Source organism: Chaetodon trifascialis, chromosome 1 (genome assembly GCF_039877785.1).
Source record: "Chaetodon trifascialis isolate fChaTrf1 chromosome 1, fChaTrf1.hap1, whole genome shotgun sequence".
NCBI lineage: Eukaryota > Metazoa > Chordata > Actinopteri > Chaetodontiformes > Chaetodontidae > Chaetodon > Chaetodon trifascialis.
In genome coordinates, this window is record NC_092056.1 from 26,334,478 (window position 1) to 26,362,301 (window position 27,824).

General features: G+C 43.0%; 2 protein-coding genes across 4 annotated transcripts; both read left to right on the forward strand.

The window, feature by feature from the left end:
• Positions 1-624: 624 nt before the first annotated feature.
• Positions 625-21,273, forward strand: eprs1 (glutamyl-prolyl-tRNA synthetase 1). Of its 3 annotated transcripts, XM_070961039.1 has the most exons (35): positions 625-793; positions 2,741-2,825; positions 2,973-3,072; positions 3,162-3,318; positions 3,418-3,554; positions 3,723-3,817; positions 3,930-4,056; positions 4,180-4,372; positions 4,486-4,657; positions 4,770-5,003; positions 5,188-5,272; positions 5,414-5,473; positions 7,069-7,089; positions 8,708-8,818; positions 9,833-9,969; positions 10,077-10,284; positions 10,370-10,482; positions 10,568-10,685; positions 10,903-11,076; positions 11,171-11,338; positions 11,625-11,855; positions 12,719-12,916; positions 13,484-13,752; positions 15,218-15,269; positions 15,402-15,611; positions 15,769-15,841; positions 16,779-16,858; positions 16,999-17,100; positions 17,277-17,432; positions 17,611-17,808; positions 18,088-18,261; positions 18,456-18,616; positions 19,576-19,654; positions 19,745-19,809; positions 20,171-21,273. In XM_070961039.1, the coding sequence occupies exons 1-35, from the start codon at positions 751-753 to the stop codon at positions 20,319-20,321; spliced, it is 4,737 nt and encodes a 1,578-aa protein (XP_070817140.1). In that variant the 5' UTR covers positions 625-750; the 3' UTR covers positions 20,322-21,273. The 3 variants fall into 3 exon arrangements, with proteins under 3 accessions (XP_070817140.1, XP_070817151.1, XP_070817160.1); XM_070961050.1 differs by lacking the exon at positions 7,069-7,089; XM_070961059.1 differs by lacking the exon at positions 12,719-12,916 and having other exon boundaries at positions 639-793.
• A 966-nt stretch (positions 21,274-22,239) lies between these two features.
• On the forward strand, positions 22,240-27,074 carry LOC139330473 (lactoylglutathione lyase-like). Its single transcript, XM_070961398.1, has 6 exons — positions 22,240-22,389; positions 24,268-24,350; positions 24,575-24,715; positions 25,541-25,608; positions 26,044-26,133; positions 26,634-27,074. The coding sequence occupies exons 1-6, from the start codon at positions 22,321-22,323 to the stop codon at positions 26,723-26,725; spliced, it is 543 nt and encodes a 180-aa protein (XP_070817499.1). The 5' UTR covers positions 22,240-22,320; the 3' UTR covers positions 26,726-27,074.
• Positions 27,075-27,824: the final 750 nt, after the last annotated feature.

Sequence of the window (27,824 nt, forward strand, 5' to 3'; positions counted from 1 at the left end):
GTATGTTCCTAAAACTCTGAAAGTAACCCACGTGCTTTGATTTAGCCAGAGTAGAATAATTTGATACAGTCTGTGTCCCAGATCAGAAATGCTTAAAAAGCCCTTTTTCCTTGCCTTAACCTACACAGACAGAGGAGCTGATGCAAGACATTTATTTCAGGAAGGCTGTGGAAGTACCAGGCATGGCCACAGGGTGGGATGAGTGCAGCAGTATGAGTTTTCACCTCCAGAAAATAATGGGGTAGGGGAGAAAAGGATAACTTACTGGACCATCGACATTCTTATAGAAAGCAGTTAAGTGCAGACACACACATATCCGTTTCCTGTGGTTTCCCTGTGTGTCTCTGTGCTCCCTGTGTAAGGCTGCTGCAGTATATAAACACCTGCTTTCCTCACAGCTTTAACCACATTGTTCCATCACTCACAGTAGAAGCTAACGCTCTGAATCTAACCTTTAAAACCTTTCACTTTAAGGGAATACACAAAGCAGTGTCAGCTGGCCAGCCTCATCATCTGACGTCTGTCTGCGTCTGTTCATACTCCCGTACAGTTGGTGGCAGTATTGTACCAATAAGTTGTTGGTTCGCAGTCATGAAAACAAAAGAAGTTGTATTTTGGCTCTTCACGCCGTGCTGCTGCTGCTCTGAGGTTCTTGGTGTGGAGAGGAGTCTCGGCTGTCTGCTGGCTGTTGTTGGGTCTCTGAAACAGTGAGAAGGATTTACCACCTGTGTGGAAGAAGGATTTCACAGTATGGCGTTAAACTTCACCATCAACACAAGCAATCCTCCTTTAGGTGAGTTGCAGCCTGCTTTTCCTGAGTAAATACTTCAGTGAGTCGTGTGCACTTAGTGACAGCTAGCAAACTGCTAGCACCGATACGTGTCATCTAACGAATGACAGAAACTCCTTTTGAAAATCTTCCCATTTTGATGCCATTTGTTCATTTGTCGAACTTGTAATCAAATATAGATAACTTTGCCAAGGAAAACACTCGACCAGTCATTACGATTTCGCGGTTGATACGGACGACTTTAAGGAAATTGTAAAATTGCAAGATCATATTAAAAGTTGTTTTTTTTTGTTTAAATTATGCCCAATTTTCTTTTATGTAAACAAGCCGAATTGAATAGTGGATGATCTCAAGTTGAAAAATGGAAATAGCTGCGGAGTAGCTCAGTGGTTAATTTTTTAAATAAACATCTCTGTAACTTGACCTATATATGAATTGATATTGGTATGTTGGTGTGTCCAAATAAGTTAAATGGGGCGTGTTTGAAGTTAGCTAACCTTACTGTCCAGCTAGCTAATGGGAGTGTGTAGCAAACGTTAGCTAGCTTGTCGTCGTGGCACACCAAACCACAACGTGTGGGCAATTCGCTAAAATTGACTTTCAGCGACACCAGCAACTTTGCTATTTACACTTTCCAGCCTTCACTGTGGTATGCTTATAAACATCATTATATGCATAAACTCGTCATGAATTTACAAGTGACACATGGATAATCCACGCACATCAAAGAATATGCAGTGTGGATCAGTTGACACGCTGACATGAGCTAACCCAGGTTAGCTCAGCTGGGTGGTTTGGGCTTAGATATGAAACATTACATGCTGCTAAAATATATCAATAACCTAACTTCTTATGTTAATATGTGACAGTTCGTCGTATCGTGCTCAGTATATAGTTTTGACAAGACTGTCAAATGGTTAGTGTGTTCCTGCTTTGTACGAAGAAAAGCTAATGCATTAAGTAGCTTTGACAGTGACTAAACAGCGCCACTGTGCGACTGCTGTGAAAACAGCAGGCTGATGCAAGCAAGCTGAAACGTGGTGTTGCATACGGAGTCCAGATTTTTGCACTCTGATTTCCGTTTCATTTGCTCTGCACCAGCGTCCTTTCTAGAAAGTGTAATATTGGGCAGTCTTAGTCAGTGGCTGGGGTGATGCCCACAAACCCAGCACTGCAGAGATTGCTAATGGTAATAATGGTTTTCTCTACAGGTCTTCGATCAGACCTGTACGGTAGATTGTTACGATGTAAGACACACCGGTACATAAGACAAACACAAAGTCAGAAATGAATGAGGAAAACATGATCTGATTAAACAAACATGATCTCTGTGCCAAGCATTAGCCTACATCAGGTGAACGTCATAAGCCTGAATTACGTAGCTAGTCTTTTAGCGTGTTCAACTTTTTAGCTTTGATAATCTATTAAAGACTGGCCTGTTTGTAACTTCTCAAAACTATGAGAGAATTGGCCATGCAGAAAGAACACTAGGGTCTTTTGTTTGTGCTTCACAAGGATGCAACATACTTGCAATTTAGCCCCATGACCCTTGACTGTATTGATATAAAGTCTGTGACATTACAAGCTTTTTTTTTTTTTTTAATGAAAAACGAACACTTGAGTACTGAGATGTTGAAATTGTATTCGACATGTAGTACAACTGGAAAGAGTGCACTGCTGTTGAGGAAGCAGGAGAGGGTTATGATTGGGTTTAGCAGAGTAATATGAAACACTGCATGGTTTGCACCACGGGACCAGTTCAACTGGCTCTCTAACCTAAATGTTTGTGAAGCTCTTCAGCAGTGCAGGTCAACATCTTTTAAGAATCTAAAGCGAATCCAGTTGCCCTTGACTTAGCACTTGTCCATTCTCTCAGTAAAGCTGACATAGGCTGTTAATGTTAAGTTTATTCAGACTCTCAAACACTGGATTTTCTCCTCTGTCCTGCAGGAGCGCTTCTGGCAGCAGAGCATGTGAAGGGCTCTGTGCAGGTATCAGTGGAGGAAGGCAAAGACACCAGGCTTCAAGTCTCAGAGTGGGTGACATAATTATTTCATCAAATTGCTGAGTGAGCAGAAATGATGTGCTATAGAAAATGTATATGTGAAGAGTGTGCAGTTTGTTGCTTGAGTGTTTTCATGATTTATTAGTTTCAACTCTGTGTTCTCTTTCCTTCCCCCAGTGAGATCCAGTTCAACGATGCCAACTCTATCAGTCGGTACCTGGCTCGGGTGGCTCCTGCTCTTGGCCTCTACGGAGCCAACACAATGGAGCAGACTGAGGTGTGTATGTGTGTGAGCGTGTGAGACATTCTTTTGTAACAGTTTGGGGCTCCTGATCTATATTCTAGATGCTCATGTGGTATCTGCAGGTCGATCACTGGTTGGAGTTCAGTGCTCGCCGTCTGTGTGGTCAGCCTGGTTTGACTGTGGCACTGGGTGAACTGGATAAGGCCCTCTCCCTGCGGACCTTCCTGGTTGGACATGCTGTCACCTTGGCTGACCTTTCTGTCTGGGCTGCCCTCAAAGGTCAGTACCATCCGGGATGTTTTCTGTCTGTTTTAGGGTGGAATTTCTGCAGTGAAACAGGTGAAATGCAGCGCTACAGTCGTGTTTGTTTCTCTGCAGGTCATGGGGAATGGCCAAGCCAGGGCAAATCCTTCTCCCACGTCAATCGCTGGTTCTCTTTCCTGAGCTCGCAGGTTCCCTTCACTGCTGTGGGCAACAAGTACACCAGAAAGTCAGCTCCAGTGAGCAAATCCAATGTAGGTGTAATTTCAGGCATTAAAAAGCAAGTTGTGATTTGATATTTATAGCATTTGGAGCATCAGTGTGAAGCCAGGCAGATAAAACAAAGCTGTTGTGAAAAGTTTTTAAATGTTAATGATTATTTTTATGGTAGCTAACCCTTCATTTTTGTCCTTGATCGACAGTCCGATGAGAAGAAGCAGGATGTTGGCAAGTTTGTGGATTTGCCAGGAGCTGAGATGGGCAAGGTCGTGGTTCGATTCCCCCCTGAGGCCAGTGGGTAAGTCAGCATCTGAAGTTTGGGCAAAGTTCAGATTATCCGTGGTCATTAAATTCCTAAGAGCTCATTGGGAGTTCAATACCTTTCTTAATGGGGACTATTTTTCTGCCAGATACCTGCATATCGGCCATGCCAAGGCTGCTCTGCTCAACCAGCACTACCAGGTCACATTCAAAGGCAAACTCATCATGCGCTTTGACGACACCAACCCCGAGAAGGAAAAGGAGGACTTTGAGAAGGTAAAGCATCCAGATCACAGAGCAAATACAAGAATTGAATTGCAACTGAGTCATTATTCCCAAACTATATGTAAGAAACCAGAAACAGTATTGTCATTTCGACTTGTCCTTATCCCTTCTCAGGTGATCCTGGAAGATCTTGCTATGCTCCAGATCCATCCAGACCAGTTCACCTACACCAGCGACCATTTTCCCATCATCATGCAGTTTGCTGAACAGCTGCTTAGTGAGGGCAAGGCCTACATCGACAACACACCCCCCGAGCAGATGAAGCAGGAGAGGGAGCAGCGCACGGAGTCCAAATGCAGAAGCAACAGTATGCCTGGGGAATCATGACCTCGTTACCAGTCACAGTGAATGTTGAAGCTGCAGCATGCACATTTCTGAATTTTATGACGCTGCAATATGGAACTTCTCTGTCCTGTGTAGCGTTGGAAGAGAACATGAAGATGTGGTCGGCGATGAAAGCTGGGACAGAGTATGGTCAGACCTGCTGCATGAGAGCCAAGATTGACATGAACTCCAACAATGGCTGCATGAGAGACCCCACCCTCTTCCGCTGCAAGAACACTCCCCACCCTCGCACCGGAAGCACCTACAAGTACTTTCCTTTAATAAGTCCAGGGAGAAAAAAATCTGTGGTATTGGCATAAAATATTGGACAATATTCTATAAATATGAATCATTGAAACTGTCCTGATTCTGTCTTCCAGAGTGTACCCAACATATGATTTTGCCTGTCCCATCGTGGACAGTTTGGAGGGTGTGACCCATGCTCTCAGGACCACCGAGTACCACGATCGTGACGAGCAGTTCTACTGGATAATCGAAGCCCTGCGCCTCAGGAAGCCCTACATCTGGGAGTACTCCCGACTTAACCTGAACAACACAGTGCTGTCCAAGAGGAAGCTCACCTGGTTCGTCGACCAGGGATTCGTCGATGGATGGTGGGTTTAGTTTGATTTATTTGGTGATTGATTCTTAGTCTGTGACAGACGTGTAAGGTGTCTGTTATTTCTACTTCTTTGTGGCCTCTCATAACGTCCTCTCTCTCCCCCTGTCCTCCACGTCCGCCTTTCTCCTCTCTCTACTCCCATGTTTTCTTTTGGCTTATCTCGTCTCGTCTTCCAGGGATGACCCTCGCTTCCCCACTGTTAGAGGGGTCCTGAGGAGAGGAATGACCGTTGAGGGTCTGAAACAGTTCATAGCAGCTCAGGTACTGCTGTCATAGTTAGAGATGGGCAAAGGGATACAAAGGGTTCACATTTAGTAAAATTTTAGCTTGCAAAGAGCATCCATAGGGTGCAAAATGCTTTATCTGTTAAAAATGTGCTCTCTTTTGTCCTCATCTTTCCAGGGTGGATCAAGGTCAGTGGTCAACATGGAATGGGACAAGATCTGGGCCTTCAATAAGAAGGTACATGTTTCTCACATATAGGCCTGATTGTCTGAACCTAGCAGCTTAAATAATGATAATAGGGATTCTGACATTGAATTTGCCTCCTCCTTTATTTAAGCATTATCTGCGTTGATGCAACAGTAAGATGTATGAATAATCCAAAAATTTGCCAATGGTTCTTATGTAGACTGCTGAGTTAAAGACACCATATAATGTTACTTCTATGATCAGTCTGTCTGAGAATCAGACTGTTTAATTGTACCTCGTAAAGCACAACTGCAGACCATTTTGATATAATGACATGTGTATCATGTGCTATGTTGGTTTGACCCACTTTGTATGTTAGAAAAAGAGGGGCTATAATGAATGAGTCAGACATCACAGGCTGAAGCCTGTACTGACAGAGGTTCAGATAATTGCCTGTGGGTTCACTGCTGGCATGGCTTCTTTCTGCTTTGCTTCTCATTCTGTTATACACTTTAATTTGCTGCCTGGTTTCCTGCCTCATTACCCCACTCTCACTTTTCATATCACCTCGAATAAGACTGAAAACTTCAAAAGCCAAACCAACTGCCCATGTCATGTCCTACATTTGTTTGTGCTCATGTTGTTTTGACCCAGCTTCATCTGTCTGGACGTCAGTGTTGCTTCCTCTGTGTGGTTTTTCCTCGCTGGCACTTGCTGCTTCATCCCCTCGTCAAGTAGAAAGTGTGAAGCTGATAGTTTAAAAATGTCCATAGACAGAGAGTGAAGAAGTGACACAGCATACATATCTCATGCTAGGGAAAGAACAAGCCAAAGAATGTTAGAATTAAAAGAACATTTTATGCTAAGGACAGGTTAGTCTTGCTTCACTTGAGCTGAATACAGGCTGTAAAGAAGCATCAGGGACAAAGTACCAACAGCAGTGAGGACAGCTGGCTTCAGGTTGAGATTCTCTGTTTTTGCAAAGGGCTTTATATGCATGATAACTAACTCCTCCTGCCCGCCTTTTCAGACAGTCTCATGCCCGCAGAGTTCCTTCACCTCAACTTGGCAATATTTAAAGTTGCTGTAACAGCTCATGTCGAAATGTGGTTACAGATATTCTTCACAACTGTATTAGGTGGTCCTATATTTAGCTAAAGCCTCTGAGTTCACTGAACGCAGGTGTACATATGATGGTGTTAAATCACAGTCAGAATAATAAAGGAAGAACAAACCCTGTGAAAACTAACAGACTTCAACAGACGCGCTGTGGTATTACTCAGTGGTTCCTAAAACCTGTTCGTTTCCAGCCGTGGCTCCAGAACGACACGCCTCACTCTACCTGAGATTATACTCCATGTTTATAGGGAACATTTATAGATTTCATGAAAGGCTTCTGAAGTGCGAGTAGTCACAAGCTTGTAATTACATTTGTGGCTGAAATATGTCGCAGAACACAGCAAGAGAAAGCATTCATGAAAAGCCTAATGGGCTCAGAAACAGGAAGGTCTAACAGTTGTATGGAGGACAAAGCCAGGGGAAATTATGTAAACGGTCCATTCTCTGTAAATGTGTCTCTACCTCTTTCTCTTTTCCTCCCTCCTTGTATCTGACATTAAACAGCATCTCACTCTTCTGTTTCCAAGCTGCCAATTAGCTGTCTGAAGGTACTCCTCCACCTCCTCCTCTTGCTCATTTTCCCCCACTCCCTCCCTGCTTCCATCATGGGCTGGTTAGTCCACCAACAACCTTCATTATTTTACCAGCCAAGCAGACGTTCACTGTATGTAGCGTGTATCCAAACACGCCTGCCAAAGAACAAACAGCCTTAAAAAGCAAAGGGCAGCAGAGTTGCGTAGTAGCCGGTCAGAGAGACATGTCCACTAGCAAGACTCAAGGACTCTCTACCGTCTCCCAGGAGCTGTTTTAAATCTGATGTGTGCAGGGAGCAGCACAAGAGTGATTACACTGTGACAGCTCACAAAGTACCATAGCGCCAAAACGAGTAGGATGATAAGACAGAGGCTCAGTTGTTGCATACCCACCATGTTTTTTTACCTGTCTGCTGCTTTCATCACTCGCCATTCTCCATCCTCCCTGATTTAAACTGAGAGTCAGCGGTTTGCTCTGTTCTGTCGAACTGTTCTGGTTTTTGAAGGCTCCAGTCGCCAAAACATAATTAGGAACCTGAGTTTGGTTCAGACTAATGCACACAGGAAGAGGAACGCAAACAATGCGAGGTTGTCACAGTAGCTTGACAATAAAGGAAATGCGTTTTACCCATGCAACACCAAACAGGTTGAAACTGCATGGTCTTACCTGGAGTGGTGGGCATGCTCGACTCTGCAGCCCCTCTGTGGGCAGATTGAAACCGCAAAACTGCAAAATATATTTAAAAAGTCAGTCAATCCTTCACCAGAGGAAGTGTCAAAGCTCCTGTGTTTGATTTTTTTTTTTTTTTTAAGCCAGGCTGTCATATCCAGTGTTAAATCCTCCTCATTATCTTTCCTTTCCATCTCTCCCCTTCATCCTTTAGTCCGTTGCAGCTTTTTGAGTGAGCAGTTCCTCTTCATTTATTGACTATATCCTCTTCATTTAACCTGTTCATTAATTTGTCTTCTTTCCTAAATCATCAACATCACGAGCCCTCATCAGCGCGGAGGTCAGAGGTCATTGTCAAATTTACCCTTCACAGAAAATCTTTTAGTCCGTCTGTCGTCATTACTGATAAGAACTTTAGCATGTTTTTCTGTAGCAGTCATATTAATGTAAAAAGATAACGAGATATGTTTGCAACAGCTAGTGTAATAATAAGTTTGATGCTTTAAAACCTGTGGACCATCTGTCAACACTGGCCGTGCTGGGACGATGCTGATGTGTTCGTGCTGCTCATTCAGTCGTTTGGGCTCTTAAAAACTCGAGCTGGCTGGTAAAACAGTGAACATGGATGGTGGCTGAAACAGCAGCTGAAGAAGAAAAGCTTGTTTCTCTTGTTTTCGTCACCTTCATCAATCACAGTTCACTCATCTAATCAGTTTTTCTTCCTTTGCTCATCTTTCTTCTTATGTGTCTTATTTCATTTGATGGGATGGGCTATTTTTGTTTTGGTTTCTTGTGAAAAAAAGCAGTTTTTGGATAAGGTTGCATCTTTTTTTTTTTTTTTTTGCTTTGTCCTTTCATTACTCAGCATTTTGTGTGTGGAGACTGTTCTAAAGCACCAGTCTGCTGTTTCTTTTACTGACCTGTTTGTGTCTGTGTGCATGTCTCTGTCTGTGTGTTTGTTAGGTTATTGACCCGGTCGCTCCCAGGTACACCGCTCTGTCCAGGTCCTATGTGGTTCCTGTTTCCATCTCAGAGGCTACAGAGGAGATGAAGGAAGTGGCCAAACACCCCAAGGTTAGAGCTGTCAAGATTCCTGAAAGGCAGTCCTCTTGCCAGGGGGCGGTGGGAGGTAGTATTTGGTAGTTTTATGGGTTCTATCCAGATGCCAAAGGTGAGCCTAAAGACATTACAAAAGTCAGAAGTCTGTGTGTCTGCTCAGCACGACAGTATCAGAGCATCATATTCACTTTAACATTATTACCTTTAATGTCACAATCCAAATTCTATTCGTATGTTAATTCCTCTTGTGGAGCGCAGAGCAACATCTGAAATTCACTCGTGCTCATTAATGGGGCTCAGTGGGCAGACCTGTTCACCTCCACCAGAGGCGTCTCTGAATGCCCAGTAGGGTGCAGATTCCAGAGATTATCATATCTCAGTTCTGGTACTAAATTATTTAAAATAGCCTTATTATCAGCCTACAGAAGAAAACAAGGAGATTAAAAAGTGAAATGGAGTTGATGAAAAAAAGACACTTCTTTTTTTCATTAAGCAGTTTATTTTAAGATGCACATTTTTCCAAAGCAGAGCTGAGCTCTGTTTGTACTTGAACTGACAGTCAGTTGTTGTGTACATACAGACATTGATACAACTACTAGGCTACCTCAATATATACGGCACTACATCACAGCAGAGGTTAGGCATTATGATGTTCTGGACCTTCGCTTGAGGTCATTTTCTTCACTGGACCTCTTTTGATTTTTATTGAAAGTCCCTGACCTAAAGATTTTTAGCCAAGATGATCTAATCAGCAGATAGCTGGTCATTTTTTGATTGGTCGTTGCACTTTTTCGAATACAGTATTTCAATTCAACCAATAAAGTAAACTTTACTTCATGAGAAATAGAGATGTTGGAGGATAGAGGCCACATAAATTAAGCTTGTATTTATTGTATGAAATGTAAACGCTTTCTATTATCCAGAAGAACAGAAATCCTATCAGAGATAAATGGCCACTTTGAAAATGAATCAGTATGTTTTTGTTTTGTTTTTTTCATCATGAAACACTCAACCTCTGTGGCCATCCAGAATGCAGAGGTGGGCATGAAGACGGTTTGGTATGGACCTCGGGTTCTGGTCGAAGGAGCCGACGCCGAGACGTTCTCAGAGGGGGAGATAGTCACCTTCATCAACTGGGGCAACCTCATCATCACCAAGATCAACAAGTATGTCGGGATCATCGCTCAGTTAATCCATGTTGTTGCTGAGAATCACATGGTGCACCGATGTGCTTTTCCACCTGTCCATGCTCTGACTCTTTCTCCATATTCAGAGGGGCTGACGCTAAGGTCGTCTCCATGGAGGCCCGCCTGAACCTGGAGAACAAGGACTTCAAGAAGACGACAAAGATCACGTGGCTGGCTGACACAAACAGCGCCCCCCTTTTACCAACCATCTGCATCAACTACCAGCCTCTCATCTCCAAAGCAGTCATCACCAAAGACGACGACTTCAAAGAATACATTAATAAAAACAGCAAGGTCTGTTCCGCAATGTGTGCTCTTAACGTTGTGACATTTGCTGTGGTCGTTTTTTAGACCTTTTGTTGACTTCCTGCTCTCTCAGTTTGAGGAGAAGATGCTTGGAGATCCCTGTCTGAAGAACCTGAAGAAAGGAGATATCATCCAGCTCCAGAGACGGGGTTTCTACATCTGTGACCAGCCCTATGAGCCGGTCAGGTGAGGGAAAGGACCCAGTGTTATCACAGTTTTCTGCTGTGGACCGTGTTGACTGTCTGTGTCTAACTGTCATTAACGTCTACAGTCCTAACAGCTGTAAGGAGAGTCCCTGTGTCCTGCTCTACATTCCCGATGGACACGTCAAGGAGATGCCAACTGCTGGATCCAAGGAGAAGAGCAAGAGCCAGGCCTCGAGCAACACAGTGAGTGCTTTTGAAGAGCCCCCCATACAAATAAAGTTTAGTATTATTATTAAATGATAGATGGACTCGGAGTCCGTCTCTTCTCAGTGTTTAATACACAAACGGGAAAGCGTTTTAAAGGCACATGAAGAGGACCCTGCAGTTGTGTCTTTGACATCTGGGATAAACTAGTAACTGTCAGCATTGTTCTACTTTTCTCTCTATAAATTTGTCTTAGTCTGCCTCCCCTGCCAAGGCTACCTCAACCTCTTCTAAAGCGCCTGCCTCAACCTCAGGCAGTGACTTGTTCACAAGCATTGTAGCACAAGGTGAAACCGTTCGCCAGCTGAAGACCGCCAAGGCTCCTAAAGACCAAGTGGACCAGGCAGTTCAGCAGCTGCTTTCTCTGAAGGTACATCAGCCATATTTAGAAGTTATCAAACTACATAAAGACAATTTATTATTCAAATGATTTGCATTGATTTGCTTTCTTTCTTTCTTTGCAGGCACAATTTAAGCAGCAGACAGGGATAGACTACAAGCCAGGCATGGCCCCTCCCACCTCAGCACTAGCCCCGCCCACCACCACAACAGACTCCGCCTCTTGCCCATACACCCGTGTTACCCAGCAAGGCGAGCTAGTCAGGAAACTGAAGGCAGAGCAGGCGCCTAAGGTACCTGAACATTGGTCCAGTTACTAATCATGTCCACATCTGTTTGTCCAGTCTGCACTCTCGTCCGTCCATTCATTGACTGCACTGAGTGATTTGTCACTCATTTCTTGTCCCCTCATTCGTTGTCCCATGAATTCTCACATCCAAAGTCATTTGTCTGAACGCTCAGTGCTCATGTCCCAAATGATTTGTCCAGTGTCAGTGCGCATCTCCCCACGTTATCTGCATGCCAGTCAAGTTTATGCTTAACTACCTGCCCAATAAGCTGGTTTGTTGATTGTACCAGGACCAGATTGACGTAGCAGTGAAGCAGCTCCTCGCTCTCAAGGTGGAGTTTAAAAAGCTGACGGGTCAGGATTACAAACCAGGGATGGCCCCCTCTGCTCCTTCTCCTGTGACCTCCTCTTCTTCTTCCTCCTCCTCCTCCTCTTCCTCCTCCTCTCCCTCTGGCGTGTATGAGCGTGTTGCACAACAGGGGGAGGTTGTGAGGAAACTGAAGTCTGAGAAAGCCCCGAAGGTATTCTGAAGCCATAGACAGTAGACATGTAGTGATAGAAAAAAAACCACATAAACAGTGCTTATAAATGCCCAAAATACAATTGTGCATATTAGTGTAATGCTGCATCAGTTATCACTCATGCTAACTTTTGGTTGCAACTAGCAAATCTATGTCTATATCTATCATGAGTTTACTGTATAATGTCAGCGACCTGTAAATATTAGGCCCACGTTCAGTAATTTTGTTCTGGAGGCTTTTCATTGAATTTTGTTTTTTCCTTTTGACCTTTGTAAATGTCTGCACTTTATGTGGCTCTGTGATAAGGATAGTGAGTCTATTAGGTCCTGAGCTTCCTTTCTCAATCTATAATCTGTATCTTTACTACATCAACTAGCCAGACTCCTCTGCTGAAACCAGACATTCTGCATTTCTAAGATCAAAAACATTTGATTTTCTGACTCTGCCAGACACTGTGGCTGCCGCAGGCCAATGCAAACCTGAAGTATCGTGTATAGTACTATAGCGAGACTACAGCAGGGCTTGTTTCTGGTCTTATCTCATATGCTGATTTTAATAACTGTGTTATGGAAAATGTCAGAGACAGCATCTGGTGTGTGGGAGGAACAGATAGTCGAAAAACACCAATAATGATGAAAAGCTAAACCTAGCCAGTGATGGTGAAATAAGCTGTATAAGCCTATATGCCTGAGCAAGTGATTGTATTACTCAGTATCAAGATTTTCATAATGACAATTGATTGAAATATTCATATTTTTATTCAAGTTAAGTATGCACTTGTGCTGATACAACAATGTTTATCCATTACAGGATTTTGAAAACTGCCATGAACTGAGTCACAGCTTCCTTCTCTGTGTTCCCAGGACCAGGTTGACGCGGCAGTGAAACAGCTGCTCGCCCTCAAGGCAGAGTACAAACAGGTCACAGGCCAGGAGTACAAGCCTGGAGCGGCCCCTGTCCAGAACAGCCCCAGCCCTGCCCCAGCTGCCACCGGCCTTTATGAGAGGGTCGCTGAGCAGGGAGAAGTGGTCAAGAAACTGAAGGCTGAAAAGGCCTCCAAGGTGAGACTATATATGTGTGTGTGTGTGTGTGTGTGTGTGTGTGTGTGTGTGTGTGTGTGTGTGTGTGTGTGTGTGTGTGTGTGTGTGTGTGTGTGTGTGTGTGTGTGTGTGTGTGTGTGTGTACACATGCGAATATATATATGTGTGTGTATATGTATATATATATGTATGTGTGTGTGTGTGTATATATATGTAGTTTTTGTTGCGTTACTAGCAGTGGCCACAGCTTATAAAAAACTACTAATAAAAAAAGTTCACTAGGTCACAAAGAGCGTTAATCTTGCAATTAAAAAAATGACGCAGTTAAAATTGATTTGCGTTAACGTGGTAATAATGCGATATTTTGGACAGCACTAATACACACACACACACCACCAGTGTTTCCCCTGCTGCCAGGGTCTTTACATTGTTGAATAGTCCTGCAGCTGTTCCTGCTGCTCTAACTAAATCATTTTCTTCTTGCTTGCTGTTCATCAGGATCAGATAGATGCTGCGGGAAGTGGTCACAGAGCAGAATTAAATACAGTTAGTAGTGGAGAGGAAAAAACAACTCTGCTTCCATTTCAGGACCAGGTGGACAAAGCTGTGAAGACTCTTCTGGACCTGAAGACCAAGTACAAGACACTTACTGGAGAGGAATACAAACCAGTGGCTGCTGCCGGAGCCACAGGAGGAGAGGACAAAAACCGCAAAGAGAGGGAGAACAAGTCTGAGAAACAAGGAGGAGGAGCAGGAGGAGGGAAGAAGGGTAAAGGAGACAAGGCCAGCCAGGGCAAGGAGGCCTCAGGAGGAGCAGGAGGCTCAGGAGATGGTCAAGGACCGAAGAAACAAACACGGTGAGAGACTGGAAACAGGTGAAAAGACAGCGGTGAAGAAGTATACCCAGACCATGAGAAAAGTTTGAAACGTGAGCAGCCAGCACCATGTTTACAACAAAATGAGACTCCATAGTGATGAGTTCTAGTTCTAATATTGGGGAACGAAATTTTATTTTACTTTTTGCATCTGCAGTCAACTTTTCTGCTTTGGACTCTTTCTTTCAGTCTCTGTTAGAGCAGATTCAGCTGTCACATCATGGTGTTTTCAGTTTTATGTTGCTGTGTGTCACTATAGGCTACACTCAGATGTATGGCGAGGTCACAAGACAGTTTGTCGCACTGGAAATAATTTGGCTGAAAGTGATCCGAAGTGGAGTCAAAATGTCTGAGCCAATAAAAAGCCTTCTCCTGAACTGTCTTCTCAGAAGTCTGTTTTGAGCACATTATAGTTAGTTGAGAGCCATGATTCCTTTGGAAGATGCATTGATTTGTATGGAGGTGTTTCAAGACAACATGCTTAACATACAATAGCTGGCAGTTGATCCATAGCTTTTTTCAGGCCTCACGTTGCCATGAGTTGGATATTTTAGTCTTTTAAACAAAATTGGAGCTTTGTGGGGACAGAGGCGCATACGGTCTTTGCTTCTTGGACACTGAAGATGGATCATCTGTAAGCTCAACCTTCTGCGTCTGTAGCTTAAAGACTGAGGAGGTTTTTCCTTTTTCTATTCAGATTTGGTGAGTTTTAAATGTCTGGTGTGCTCTTCTTCTGTTTGAATGGTGTTTGGTCTGCTGTCAGCCCCAAGGATGAAATTTGATGGCTCTACGATAATGCTGCACGACTAATATGTAATTTATACTTTGCATGTTTCCGTTCTGAATTCGCACTTCAGCGCCCTTAAAGCCTGTCATTCTGAAGACCTGCTGAAAGCTTGTCAAGGTTTTGATCTGAGATGCAAAAAGTACAGTAAAAACTTCTGTTCCTCATATCCAGACTAAGAATCATGGTCATAATATCATACCAATTATGGGGATTATGTTTTCATCCTTCTGCTGTGGCTCTGTCTGTTGGTCTGCTGGCTTCATAGTTGCTGATGTGAGCTTTGAGTGTCATGGTTTGCTGCACTGGGATTGGCTGTGTGCTGTCAGAATTGTTTGAATGCACTCAGATGTGATCTCGCTCCTGCACTTAGTGCATGGCTGAGTAATTAGTCTGACATATGAGTGACTGTGTTGTGGTAATTTCCCAGATCGCTCTGCCTTTAATTGGACCAACACTCCTTTCAGTGAGAACATAAAACGCTCTGAGCAGAGAAACCTTGAACAGAGACTTTGTGTGCAAAATAAGATCTCTTCTTCTTAAGGAGATTAAAAGTTGTCATTCACATAATAAAAACACCTCAACGCACATTTACACATTCAGCGATATATATTATATATCAAGGTTTGCGTCACACTAACTATGTTGTCTGTCTCCTGACAGGTTGGGTTTGGAGGCCAAGAAAGAGGAGAACCTGGCTGACTGGTACTCTCAGGTGAGGGAAATATACACAGGTCCTCTTTACTCCAACTAAACCTTTTTCTACTTCCACAATAAACAGGAACAGAATACCTTTAAGATGTCCAGTCTTGTGAAATTTCAGTGTAATGTTGCTCTTTCCCTGTAGGTCATCACTAAAGCAGAGATGATTGAGTACTATGATGTTAGCGGCTGCTATGTGCTGCGGCCCTGGTCCTTCGCCATCTGGGAGGCCATTAAAGACTTCTTTGACCGGGAGATTAAGAAACTGGGTGTGGAGAACTGCTATTTCCCCATGTTCGTCTCTCAGGCCGCCCTGGAGAAGGAAAAGTCCCACATTGAAGACTTTGCTCCAGAGGTAAAAGGACCATTTTTTATGATATCCTTCCATGGATAATAGCATGTGTAGCAGCATTCAGAAACATAAAAAACTGAATAGATTTTACTAAAACAATAAGATTAATGCAGCACAGAATATGACAATAATCATTTAATGGTGATGTCATCTTTGTCAGGTCGCCTGGGTAACCCGGTCAGGAAAGACCGAGCTGGCCGAGCCAATTGCTGTGAGACCCACCAGTGAGACAGGTCTGAACCACAGCTCGTCAGTGGACTCTGACTCTAAGAGCACACTGCATATAATCAATGCAGACACACCGAGCATGTGCAATATCTAGATAGCTTTTTAAATATTTGTCCTGTTGTGCAGTTCAGTTGGTTTTTAGTTTTCCAGTGAAAGTTTCTGCCTGTTTTATTTGTCCTGTCTTTTAGATAACTGGTGTCAGTGAGCTTAATTAAAGGGAAACCTACTTAAAGAGGTTGTTCCACATTATGAAGCAAGTATCTCATGCAGTGTGGGGAGGAAGAAGGACCTCTCAGAAGATAAGAAGTGTGAAGTAAACACAGACAGTGAAGTAATCACAGACACAATCCAATAAAGGCTTATTAAGGAAAGTTTCTATTGGGCAAATGAATATTATTAAATGAGCGGCCATAAAAAAAATTCACTGCTGAGCAGCAGACAGGTGTATTTGAAGTGACTGACGTCTCTGGAGTCCCAAGAACCTCTCCATGCAGAAACCACCAGACACTTGCAGTAGTGTGTAAAACGACCAGGGCTCACAAAGAGACATGTTTGCAGTGGGCTCAGAAATGTTCGAACAGTTTAACTCAGTGATGAATGCTGTGCTGCTCTGGATAGATGTCTGGGTGGTTGCTAAATGGCCACCCTGTTCCAGCAAGACTGCAACATCAGCAAGGAGGCCAGAATATTGGGAAGTAAGCTGGCAGGTCCCTTTAGGTTTCCTAAGAGTGTGACAATAAGCTCTGCAAAGTCTGTTCTGTTCATTTCCTGGATTACACATTCTGGAAGGTCTTTTTTTTTCTTTTTGAGATATAATGAAACTTTGAATTTATGTTTACAAACTGCAACCAACAAATCCTACTCATTCTGCTTTGGTTGGTATGGTTTTGTTGTTCTGTCATGTTTGGTATGAACCTTTGGCTCTGTTCTGTTCTGCTTCAGTGATGTACCCTGCCTACGCGAAGTGGGTCCAGTCCCACAGAGACCTGCCAATCAAACTCAACCAGTGGTGTAATGTTGTGGTTAGTATCGTCCTACAGTCACATCCACACCATCTTCATCCACAGTCCCTATGTCACTCACCTTACTTGTACATTTTTACTACCTAATTGTAAGCTTGGAGTCTTTTTCTCTCTTTCTCTCCCCCCACTCCTCCATCCAGAGATGGGAGTTCAAACACCCCCAACCCTTCCTGAGAACAAGAGAGTTCCTGTGGCAGGAGGGCCATTCAGCCTTTGCCACCAAAGAGGAGGCAGCTGAGGAGGTAACAGCCCAGGCAGTGCTGCCTACCGCATCACTCATCTACTGTTGGTTTATTCGTGCTGAGATACATAATGGAGCAGGGCTTTCCCAGAACAAAATTCAGTGTTAGTGTTTTAACTATGCTGTATTGTACAAAGCAGTAAGTCTTTCTGAGCTCCGTGCATGATGTATTTGTAGGTGCTTCAGATCCTGGATCTGTACGCCAAGGTATATGAGGAGCTGATGGCAATCCCTGTGGTGAAGGGGAGGAAGACTGAGAAGGAGAAGTTTGCAGGAGGAGATTACACCACTACTGTGGAGGCTTTCATCTCTGCCAGCGGCAGAGCCATTCAGGTACTGTACAGTATGCTGGAGCACTTCACTTCACTGATCCCCTCATCCATTCACACTGAGGCCAGCCCAGTGTCATGTTTCAGTTGTAAATGTCAACAATGGATTTTGCATCTTTAAAAAAGCAAAACAAACAAACATGAAGTCATCTGGCCCTTGGCATTGCTTTGTGCTTCCTCAGGGTGCTACATCCCACCATCTTGGTCAGAACTTCTCCAGGATGTTTGAGATCATGTTTGAGGATCCAAAGAGACCGGGTGAGAAACAGCTGGCTTTCCAGAACTCCTGGGGAATCACAACCAGGACCATCGGTGTCCTCACCATGGTCCACGGAGACAACATGGGACTCGTACTGCCACCCCGGGTGGCCTGCCTGCAGGTAGACTTGCACACACACACACACACACACACACACACACACACACACACACACACACACACACACAGTCACAGAGATGTGGAAATACAGTAGCTATGCTCGATAGAGAATTTAACTTTTTTAACTGATAAATATCTAGTGACAGTGTCATTAAGCACAAGACACCTGCTTTTGATGAAGATGAAGAACAAACCCCTCACTAAATTAAACTGCCGGCCTACGACAAACACTGATACATGTGGAACAAAAAGCATGCACTAAACTGGGAAACTCTTTCAGGTTGTCATCATCCCATGTGGGATCACTGCCTCCCTGCCAGAGCAGGACAAGGAGGCACTGTTGACCCAGTGCTCCAAATACCTGAGCAGACTGCTGGATGCTGGCATCAGGGTGAAGAATGACCTCCGAGACAACTACTCCCCAGGGTGGAAGTTCAACCACTGGGAACTCAAGGTCAGATATAATGTGATAATAGTAGCTAATGACGTGCTTCACCTGAAGGCATTAATTCAGCAGTAGGAAACAATGAGACAAAGAAGATAAAAGCCAACAAGTCAGAACAGCCAACCAACCGAATATGTTGTGAAAGCTTTGATAATTACGGTAGCTGTCTCTCTCTCTCTCTCTGTATGTCTGTGTCTCTCTAGGGAGTTCCTATCCGTCTGGAAGTGGGACCTAAAGATATGCAACAGCGTCAGTGTGTTGCAGTGAGGAGAGACTCGGGCGTGAAGGTGACAATTCCAGAAACTGAGGTGGAGAAGAGGTTGATCGCCATGTTGGAGGACATACAGACCTCCATGTTTAAAAAGTAAGACACATCGTTACACAAGGGTCAGACTGCGCTTGGCTTTTTATCACGACTTGACCTGTCAGCAGTGAAGTTTAGAAAAGTTGTGTCGTTAAAATATGGAAAACGTGTAGTTGGAACTTGTCTCAACTGCTGTAAATCCCACTGAATTGACTACAGACATGAGAATAGGAGGGTCAATATACTGTTTGTCAGCCAGACCCTCACTCAAACATACAGATTACATAAACCCATACATGTTACTGGCATCTTGAAGGTTGTTTTTGTTTTTATTTTACTTGAATTTGAGATATGTATGACATAGGTAGATTTCACAGAGGAGATTGCTTAGTGCTGACACTCATACTGCTGATCACCATTAGCTGTCACAAACAGATAAAAAAACAGACACATAGTGATGAATTCTCAGAGAATTGTCACCTGAATCTGCAGCTTCCTGCTTTACCCAAACCAAGGACCCAAGGACAGAAGGTGTCTTGTCGTTGTTGAGCTGTCTCGCCCACACATTTTCAGTGAAAAAGCTCTATAAACCCACCGTACCTATCTGCACAGTGCCAAGACAGACACAGTTACTGGCTGGTGAATATAGTGGAGCGTTTAGCAGCTGAAGGGTCAGATGTTAATTTCAGGAGTTAGCAGAGTGTTGGGCTGAACTACTGTAAATGTGAAGAAGCAACTAAGCTAACAAGATTGCCACATCAACTTAAAAGCTGATCATTTGTAAGTGTTGTGTTCACAACTTGTTTCCGCTGCTCCCAAGTGGCTCAAAATATCAGTTGTTCAGGTTTGAAATCATCCTGTTTCTAACCAGCGGGGCACAACGTTGTGCTGGAAATGATGTATGCAGACTGGGAAAGATCCAGTTGGAAATGAGGATAAGCAGAATGAAGAGATGTTTACGTGGTGCCCATAAACATGCAAAAAGATTGATTAAAGTGAGTTATGTGTATGTTTGTCAGAGCTTCAAATGACCTGAACAGTAACATGGTGGCTGCAGACACACTGGAACAGTTCCAGAAAAACTTGGACCAGGGCAAGGTGAGTAACACAAGCCACATGCAGCGCACAGTTTCATTGTCTGTCCTCACCTGAGCGAGCGATTGATCGCACTTTTATCTCGCTTGATAGATTGTCCAGATTCCGTTCTGTGGAGGAATTGAGTGCGAGGATTGGATCAAGAAAACCACTGCCAAGTATGTGCAACATGTCATTGTCTGACTGTCTTTGCTCAACCTTTATCCGTACAAATGAAAACAAAAAAAGAATGGGTATCCATCAAATATACATCTGCAATAAGCAGTCACATTGTGCAGTCGCTGGAGGGAACAAAATACACTTTTTGTTGTTGTTGCTGTTGTTGTTCAGTGGAATCACTTCAAAAGCATGTATTCAGGATTTTCTCTTACTGTTGTTGTCATCTGTCCCATTCACATGAGGTTTAGGGAAAATACTAAATTTTAAATATTAACTGTTCCTGCCCAGTTTCCCATCAGTTTGCTTTGAGTGCTTTAATTTCAACCACTGAAGACATTTTTGTGCTTTGTTCTTCTTTAGGGACCAGGACCTAGAGCCTGGAGCCCCGTCCATGGGAGCCAAGAGCCTCTGTATCCCCTTCTCCCCGCTGAAGACACTGCAGCCTGGTCAGATGTGCGTCAGCGGCAAAGAGCCTGCGCAGTACTACACCCTGTTTGGGCGCAGCTACTAAAGACGTGCTCCGCTGGAGCGCGTGGATGAACATTGTAGTTGAAAAGGGCTTCCCCGCCTTTTCTCATCTATTTCTTCTTCTCTGAGCTCTGGGTGTCTGGGTAATAGGGGTATGGATGTGGCCGGACTGTGGCTTTAGAATGAGAAATGTTCTCTTTTTTTTTTCTTTCTTATTTTATTATAAAGAAATGTTACATTGTTATAATGCATCTGAAAGAAAGTGGACGTAAGGGAAACCGTTTTCTTCCATTCTGAGAGAAAATGTTTGTAGCACTGTTTCTGTCCTGCACGGCTGCTCACTTTGTAAAGGCCATGTCAAAAGAACACTGTCTTGCAGTGTTTTGTATTGGGATGACAAGCACTGCCAGAAACAAGGCAAATATTAAATCTTTCCTGTGTCTAGCAGTTAATGAGTCATTTTTTGGAGTCCTCTCAGACCATGGCACTTACAATGGTAAAACAGCTGTCGAGTTTGGAAACCACTTCTGAGTTGATGCCTTTTTTCTTTTCTTTTTTTTGTAAGTCCTTGCTTAACTGTCTAAAAGCAAATCTGATCTAGTTACTTAAAGTGTCTGTGAACATGGGTTTGAAGTTTAAAAGACCTCAGAAAATAAGAAGTACTTACGAAAGAAACATCTGGGGAAAAGTGCTCTTTGCCTGCTAGCAGTCCCATCTCTTGCAACCTAACTGTCTCAGGAACTCTGCAGGACCCCAGGCTTGTAGTTGGGGTATTTTTGTCGCAACATTATCAGCCCTCCTCTCTGTACAACTGGTTACAGTATGTGAGTCATGGTTCACAGCTTAATACAAATTCCTCAAATCCACCAGAGCCAAAATGACAAATGCTTTGATGAGCTCTGTATGGTTAATAGCCTGTAATATAGCCTACTGTCACTTCTCTCCCATTAAACAACTCCACTACTTGTCTATAATAAAGTCGTTTCCATGGCAAACTGCCCAGTGTTGTTTTTGATCTGACATAAAGATGGAGGACAATGCAGGATGATAGATAGATAGATAGATAGATAGATAGATAGATAGATAGATAGATAGATAGATAGATAGATAGATAGATAGATAGATAGATAGATAGATAGATAGATAGATACTTTATTCATCCCCAAGGGAAATTCACAGGTTCCAGCATATTCCACAAATTTTAAGTAAAAGGCATGCAATAAATAATGTAAAAGCACAGCAAGCAAATAATTAAAAGTTAAATGTGAAAATGTCCAGATGTCCAGTGCAAACAGAATTAAAAGTAAAAATGTCCAGTGCAACACATGCAAGTTCAAATGCCAAGTGTTTAAAAATGAGTTTGAACAAGATGTCCAGAGTTTAAATGTCCAGTGCAAACAGAATGCAAGTTAAGGTGCATGTTAAATAGTACAGATTCCATTCAGGACATTGAGGAATGTTGACATTAATGTTTAATGGTCTTGGTGGTGTTGAGGTGCAGGTGGTTGGAGTCGCACCATGTGACAAAGTCCTGGATCAGTGTCCTGTAAAAGGGTAAAAAGGAAATGCAGCGATACTGTGTCAGGATGCATTAGACTGCAGGCGTACCTCACAAACTGTAAACGGTGTGTGCATAGTGGAATGTGCTGGGTACATTATGGCTTCAGGCTGCCTTGGTTACATAATACTAAGCCTTGCCCAGCCGACAGACAAAAAAATCACTTCCTGTCTTTAATTTCAAAATAAAATGCGAAAGACAAGCGCTGGAGCTGGTTTCAGAGCCAATGTAAGGATACACCGTGAGGATGAGGATTATATTGTCCATAGTGTAGCATCTTAGACAATATCTGCATTTATTCAGCTAATTTTTGAAAAGGTTTTTTTCCTTACACAACCCTTCCATTCCAGTTGTTTTGTCGTCAATATGTCTTTTATTTTGAAAGTTCGGACCGGATGATTCCGTTTAAGTTCCCTCAGCGGAGTTCCGCTAGCTGTCAGTCCGCCCGGCCCAGCTGCGGTCCAGCTTCGTACTGTGAGCAAAAATGAGCGACAAAGGTCTGTCAGATGAGGCAGCGGCAACAGCTTGTAAAGATGGAGACCCAATCACTAAGGTAAAGATGATTGTTCCTCTTGAATCTGAACTAAACTACTAACCAGACCCTGTCAAACCCAGCCAACCCAACAGGCCAACGACTCCCTATCAGGTTAACCAGCTATGCGCCCATAACATGACCAGGGCACGTTTCCTCCTGAAAGTTCACTGGGTGCACCCGGTGACAGCGTTCGGTTAATTATTATTACAACGTTTGGAGCGAGCAATGCGAGCAATGCAGCGCCATACACATCTCTGGTTTTATTGTAGCTTGGGTGAATAATAAGCTAACTAACTCACAGCCCAACTTTGTCGTGTGTAAAACTTGGTGGAAAAGCTGCGTAGCGTACGTCGAACAAGTCCGTCAGTAACGCAAGAGCTGCCCGGACTCACGAGTCGGTCCTGAGGCGTGGTCAGACCGCGGTTAGACCGCAGTTACACCTCCATACTGGTGAGACCTGCAGGCGGGACTGGAAATGGCTAATGTGTGCAGTGGCGCAAGCACTAAGCTACCGGAGCTAACCTGTCCAGCTGGCTGAGGCACACATGGAGCTTTTGTAACCGTGTCTTGTATTGTCCTCACTCAGTGACGCTGTCCTGCTCTCACTGCCAGCCTGTGCTGTCTGCATTCTTTCACTATACATGGACAGCATGAACACTGTATATGTCATATCTGCAAGGCTTCCCAGGACAGCTCAGCATCACCATAAGTACCACTATGAGGAATGAATGAGCTCTGTCAGCTCCTCACATTTCACATTTATTAGAGTATTAAAAGGGAGTTTGGTATACAGATTAAAAATGTCCATAGAGGCCTTCTCTGCAGTCCTCTTGAACTTGAAGTTCTGCCAGTCGAAGTCACTTTAGCTACAAGTTGGCAAAATTGTGACTGTAGACCACATGGAGCGCTGGAGAAATGAGTCATGCTGCAGCAGCGTTTGAGGAGTTTCTATGAATGCCTGATATGTTGTTACACTCGGTTTGAGGAAGGGCACAGGAAAGAGCAGCCACATAGATAACACCCGACTGTGAAACACACGGATACTGAGTAGATGTTTGGTTTTCATACACTGAGAAGTACAAATTATCAGGATCAGGGTAAAAACTATGAGATCGTTTCTGTATTAGTTTTCACAATGCTACCTATATGTCTGACCCATGCATGGGCCTGCAAAATCCCAGCAGTTCTTTATCTGCAGTTTACAAACAACATTCCTTTGTGAAGTGTAAGTGTGGTAATATTAACTGATGCATATCTCACACGGATGTGGAGATCATTGGTTGCACAGAGGTGCAGTTTCGCTGAAATCCCTTTTCACGAGTGAGTGCCAGGATACAAATTTTCCTCTGCTGGACTTCACACACAGCCAACGGAGCCAAAGACAGAATTCTGCACTGCAAACAGGCGTGTTGTGAAGGCTTCTCTGAGCTTTGTAGCGCATAAAATAGACTACATCATATTGACCTGCAAGGCTCAACATCTCTTACCATCCCAGTGTTCATCCTTCTACTTTTTTCTTTAAGTAACATATTTTGCACTTGCAGCTGTTCAGTGCATTTTCCCGTCTTGTAACAGGGTCTGGAATTTTCCTGCACGCTTCCAATGCCCACACCATAGATATGCACATATACCTGCAGGGAATTTTTATATATATAAAATATACCAGTCACAAGGCAACATACAAGCTTTGGAATCGTTTGTGTGCAATGAAATGATGCAGCAGTTTTTCCACTTTGAGCTACTAAACGCATGTTTCTCTTCTTGGGAAGACCATATGCATTTTAAAGAAAGGATAACCCACCATCCTGTAGTCTTTATGATTGCGTAATCGTGTTGCTGACCACTTAACAGTGTTACATATGGAAACGTCTCTGATTGTGTTCTGTTCTGTCGTAGGATTTCATGATGCAGCAGACGATGTTGCGAGTTAAAGATCCTCTTAAATCCTTGGATTTCTACACCAGAATCCTCGGCATGACGTGAGTAGAGAACAAATTATTACCAAAAAGTGACTCAGTGAAGCCTACACATTTCTGATGCTCTTGTTTGTGTGTGTGTGTGTGTGTGTGTGTGTGTGTGTGTGTGTGTGTGTGTGTGTGTGTGTGTGTGTGTGTGTGTGTGTGTGTGTGTGTGTTTCTGTCCTATACAGAAACTGGATTTTGTCTCTGAAGTAAAGTTTTCTCTTGTGTGCAAAATCTTCCAGGCTCCTGCAAAAGTTCGACTTCCCCTCCATGCGTTTCTCTCTCTTCTTCTTGGGCTTCGAGGACAAGAAGGAGATTCCTACTGATGTGAAGGAGAAGACAGCCTGGACCTTTTCCAGAAGAGCCACCATTGAGCTGACACAGTGAGGGTCTATGTCTTGGAATTGGTTCGACCACTTGAGACAGAAAATTATTTTACTGCACCACAAGGCTGTCAGAATTTAAAAAACCACATCAGTACAAAACATTTGGATGCTATTTTTGTGCATTATGTCGATAAGAGGGCAGACCGATATGAGAGACATACTACTTGTATGTTATTTCAACATAAACCTTTTAAAGATCTGCACAACCACACATTACAAAATACACATAGAAAACAATGTCCTATACTGTGTGGTTGAATTATGGGCTCGAGTTTCCAGTTGGCGCTAGTCCTCGTGTTCTGGAAGACTTCAGTGTCCCAGACAAAGGGGAGGAATTCTAGTCACATATTATCTGATTATGGATTATTCCCATGTTTTTGTGTCCAAGTGAGACACAGAGAGCCCTCAGTGCAGCCACTGTGAAGCTGCTGCATGATGATGACTTTTTCTTCTACAATTAAATATTACTTTTCACAATGAAATGTATATATATTTTTACAATTTGAGTATATATTCAGATTCATAATAATTGTTGCCAGCCCTGCTGCACAATTGGCATCTTCAACGGACAATCCAGAAGGACCTTTCTTCTTCTTTTGGTCAAAGATTTGTTTTGCTTTTTCTTTTCCACCATAGTCATCTAAAATATTTCAGTCCTCAACAACTCTCCAGTTATTGAATGGAGAATCTGTGATTGAAGACATAATTATGTGTGATCTCTCTGAAAATGATCTTCTGTACCTTCTCCCCTCCCTCTGTCTTATTCTTCTCATTTCCTCTCACACTCGTTGTGTCCCCTCTCCTGTCTCCCCCGTCTGGCAGTAACTGGGGCTCGGAGTCTGATGAGAGCCAGTCCTATCACAACGGAAACTCAGATCCACGTGGCTTTGGTAAGATAGCTGCCCTGTTTTATAAACTAACAGAACATCCAGTAGAATTCAGGTGTCACGTAATGTGAGATTTACAAGATGCAAGGTTTGGAAGTCCCAAAGGAACAGTTGTGTTGTCTGAAGGCTTACAATACTGCATATGATTTCATGGACTTACATGAACACATAATCATATTATTAGACACACACTTGGATTAAAAGTAAAAGATTACTGACAGAACTAATTCATTTATTATTTCTGCCTTCAGAAGACATAATTTTTGCTTTTAACAGCCATGCACTGAATTTTCAAAGGATATCCTTTGTGTTACTATGTTCAGATAGTGGACGTATGTATGTATATGTATCGGCTCATTGGAGCAAACTCAGGGTATGTGTAAGTGCAGTGTGGATTTCCAGTCAACAGTCTCTGTTTGTCCTCTTGACATTTGACAGGACACATTGGAATTGCAGTTCCTGACGTCTATGCAGCCTGCAAACTGTTTGAAGAGCAAGGGGTCACATTTGTCAAGAAGCCAGATGATGGTAAGACGTGAAGCGTTTGAATAGATAAAACTCGACAGGCTTGACAGTTTAGAGCTTTATTTGGCTCATTCACTCAAAAGGGGCAAAATTAGAAAATGAGGGTTTCTTTTTCAGAAGTTGTTTAAAGGGACACAAGGGGGAAGAAATAGGCAGTAAAAGCTAAAATATGCAGCAGTAGTGAAAATCTTGATTGTACCAACATCTATAAAGACCGTTCATTTCACTTTCATTCACTTCACCCCAAACAATAGTAAGTCAGTGCTGAATGCTAAGTATTTGTACTGCTGTACTGTAATAGACTGTATATTATGGCTGTTCCTTTCCATGTACTCATGCATTATATAACAACAGAAAGCACCTGCTCAGGACCTCATTTGACACAATAGAATGCAAATTTGTGGAAACTGAACTTTATATTTTGTTTCTCTGAATATATTGTGCATGTTTCATTATACAGTATTCACAGTTCATCTGCCTCCCTTCTCTTCTTTTCTTCTCAGGTAAAATGAAAGGCTTGGCCTTCATTCAGGACCCTGATGGTTACTGGATTGAGATCCTGAGTCCTAACACTATGGTGTCCATTACCTCCTAAAACTCTGACAGCATGCTACCTGCTGCAGTGCATACAGGCCAGAGCTGCTGTCGCTTCACTGGGAGAGCAGAACGTTGGGGTTTAGATAAGAATTTAGCAACATGCGCCGGAAAGCTGAGGGGAAATGGAGCGGGATCACTTGCACACTGACAATCAGTGTGCCCTGCTATGGGCTGGACTAATATTGGACAGTTGATCCAAACTGATCAGATACCTGAGTTATTGCTACAAATAGCAACTACTTTGTGTAGCTGTTGACCTTGTCTACATCATCAGTTTGTATGTGTCTTCAAAAGTGCTGAAACAACGTGGTGTTAGTGTGGAATAAATGTGAAAGCCACTGTTCAAATAGCATGGATTTGTGAATTTTTCTTTTTTTTTTTTTTTCATTTTGAGAGTGAATTCTAAGGAATCAAGACCGAGAGATGCTGCAGCAAAATTTGATCACAATTATGATTCTAGCAAACAAGTAAAGGTAAGATAAGGTGACCTGCGTCTTCGCTACAGTTCAGTCATAAAGGAAAGAAATGTGATAGTTTGTAACACTTTGACATTAAGTAAAACCTGCAACAATTTATTGTCACAGTTTTAAAAATGCTTCAGCATTCACATGGTTGCTATACCTCCTCCATCAGCACAACTGCTTCTGCTATTGAGTCAACATCATTATGAAGAGCATCTTGCTTTGACTAGTAGATAAAAATCAGGGCTAGAAAAAAACTTGTGTTTCTTTGAGAGAGTTGTGTATTTGTGTGTATAGTCAGTTGGTTTGACTTTACAGTTCTCAATAAAATAGGAACAATAGATTTCACAATGAGAATAATTCAATTTAAACTATGACTAATGCCATCCATTTTTCTACTTTCACATATCACATGCATGCAAATGCATTTTTTTTTAAACAGACAAAGTTGTTCTGATCATAAGCAGGTGCTGTGCCACAGTCGGTGAAAGTGCCTGTCTTTAAAACAGGAGGTCCTGTGTTCAAATCTCAGTAATGCCTGTTGGTCAGTTCCCTTCCTGGCTTCAGTAAACAAGCTCTAATGCAGTGATACCATTCTGGTCATGTAGACTGCTCTACATCCATCAGTTTTGGCAA

Coding starts and splice junctions, on each gene's coding strand:
- eprs1 (XM_070961039.1), top strand. CDS start 751: ATGGCGTTAAACTTCACCATCAACACAAGCAATCCTCCTTTAG. Junction 5,273..5,413: donor AACAGTTCATAGCAGCTCAG/GTACTGCTGTCA, acceptor TCATCTTTCCAG/GGTGGATCAAGGTCAGTGGT. Junction 18,617..19,575: donor CAGACCTCCATGTTTAAAAA/GTAAGACACATC, acceptor TATGTTTGTCAG/AGCTTCAAATGACCTGAACA.
- LOC139330473 (XM_070961398.1), top strand. CDS start 22,321: ATGAGCGACAAAGGTCTGTCAGATGAGGCAGCGGCAACAGCTTGTAAA. Junction 22,390..24,267: donor ATGGAGACCCAATCACTAAG/GTAAAGATGATT, acceptor GTTCTGTCGTAG/GATTTCATGATGCAGCAGAC. Junction 26,134..26,633: donor TGTCAAGAAGCCAGATGATG/GTAAGACGTGAA, acceptor TTTTCTTCTCAG/GTAAAATGAAAGGCTTGGCC.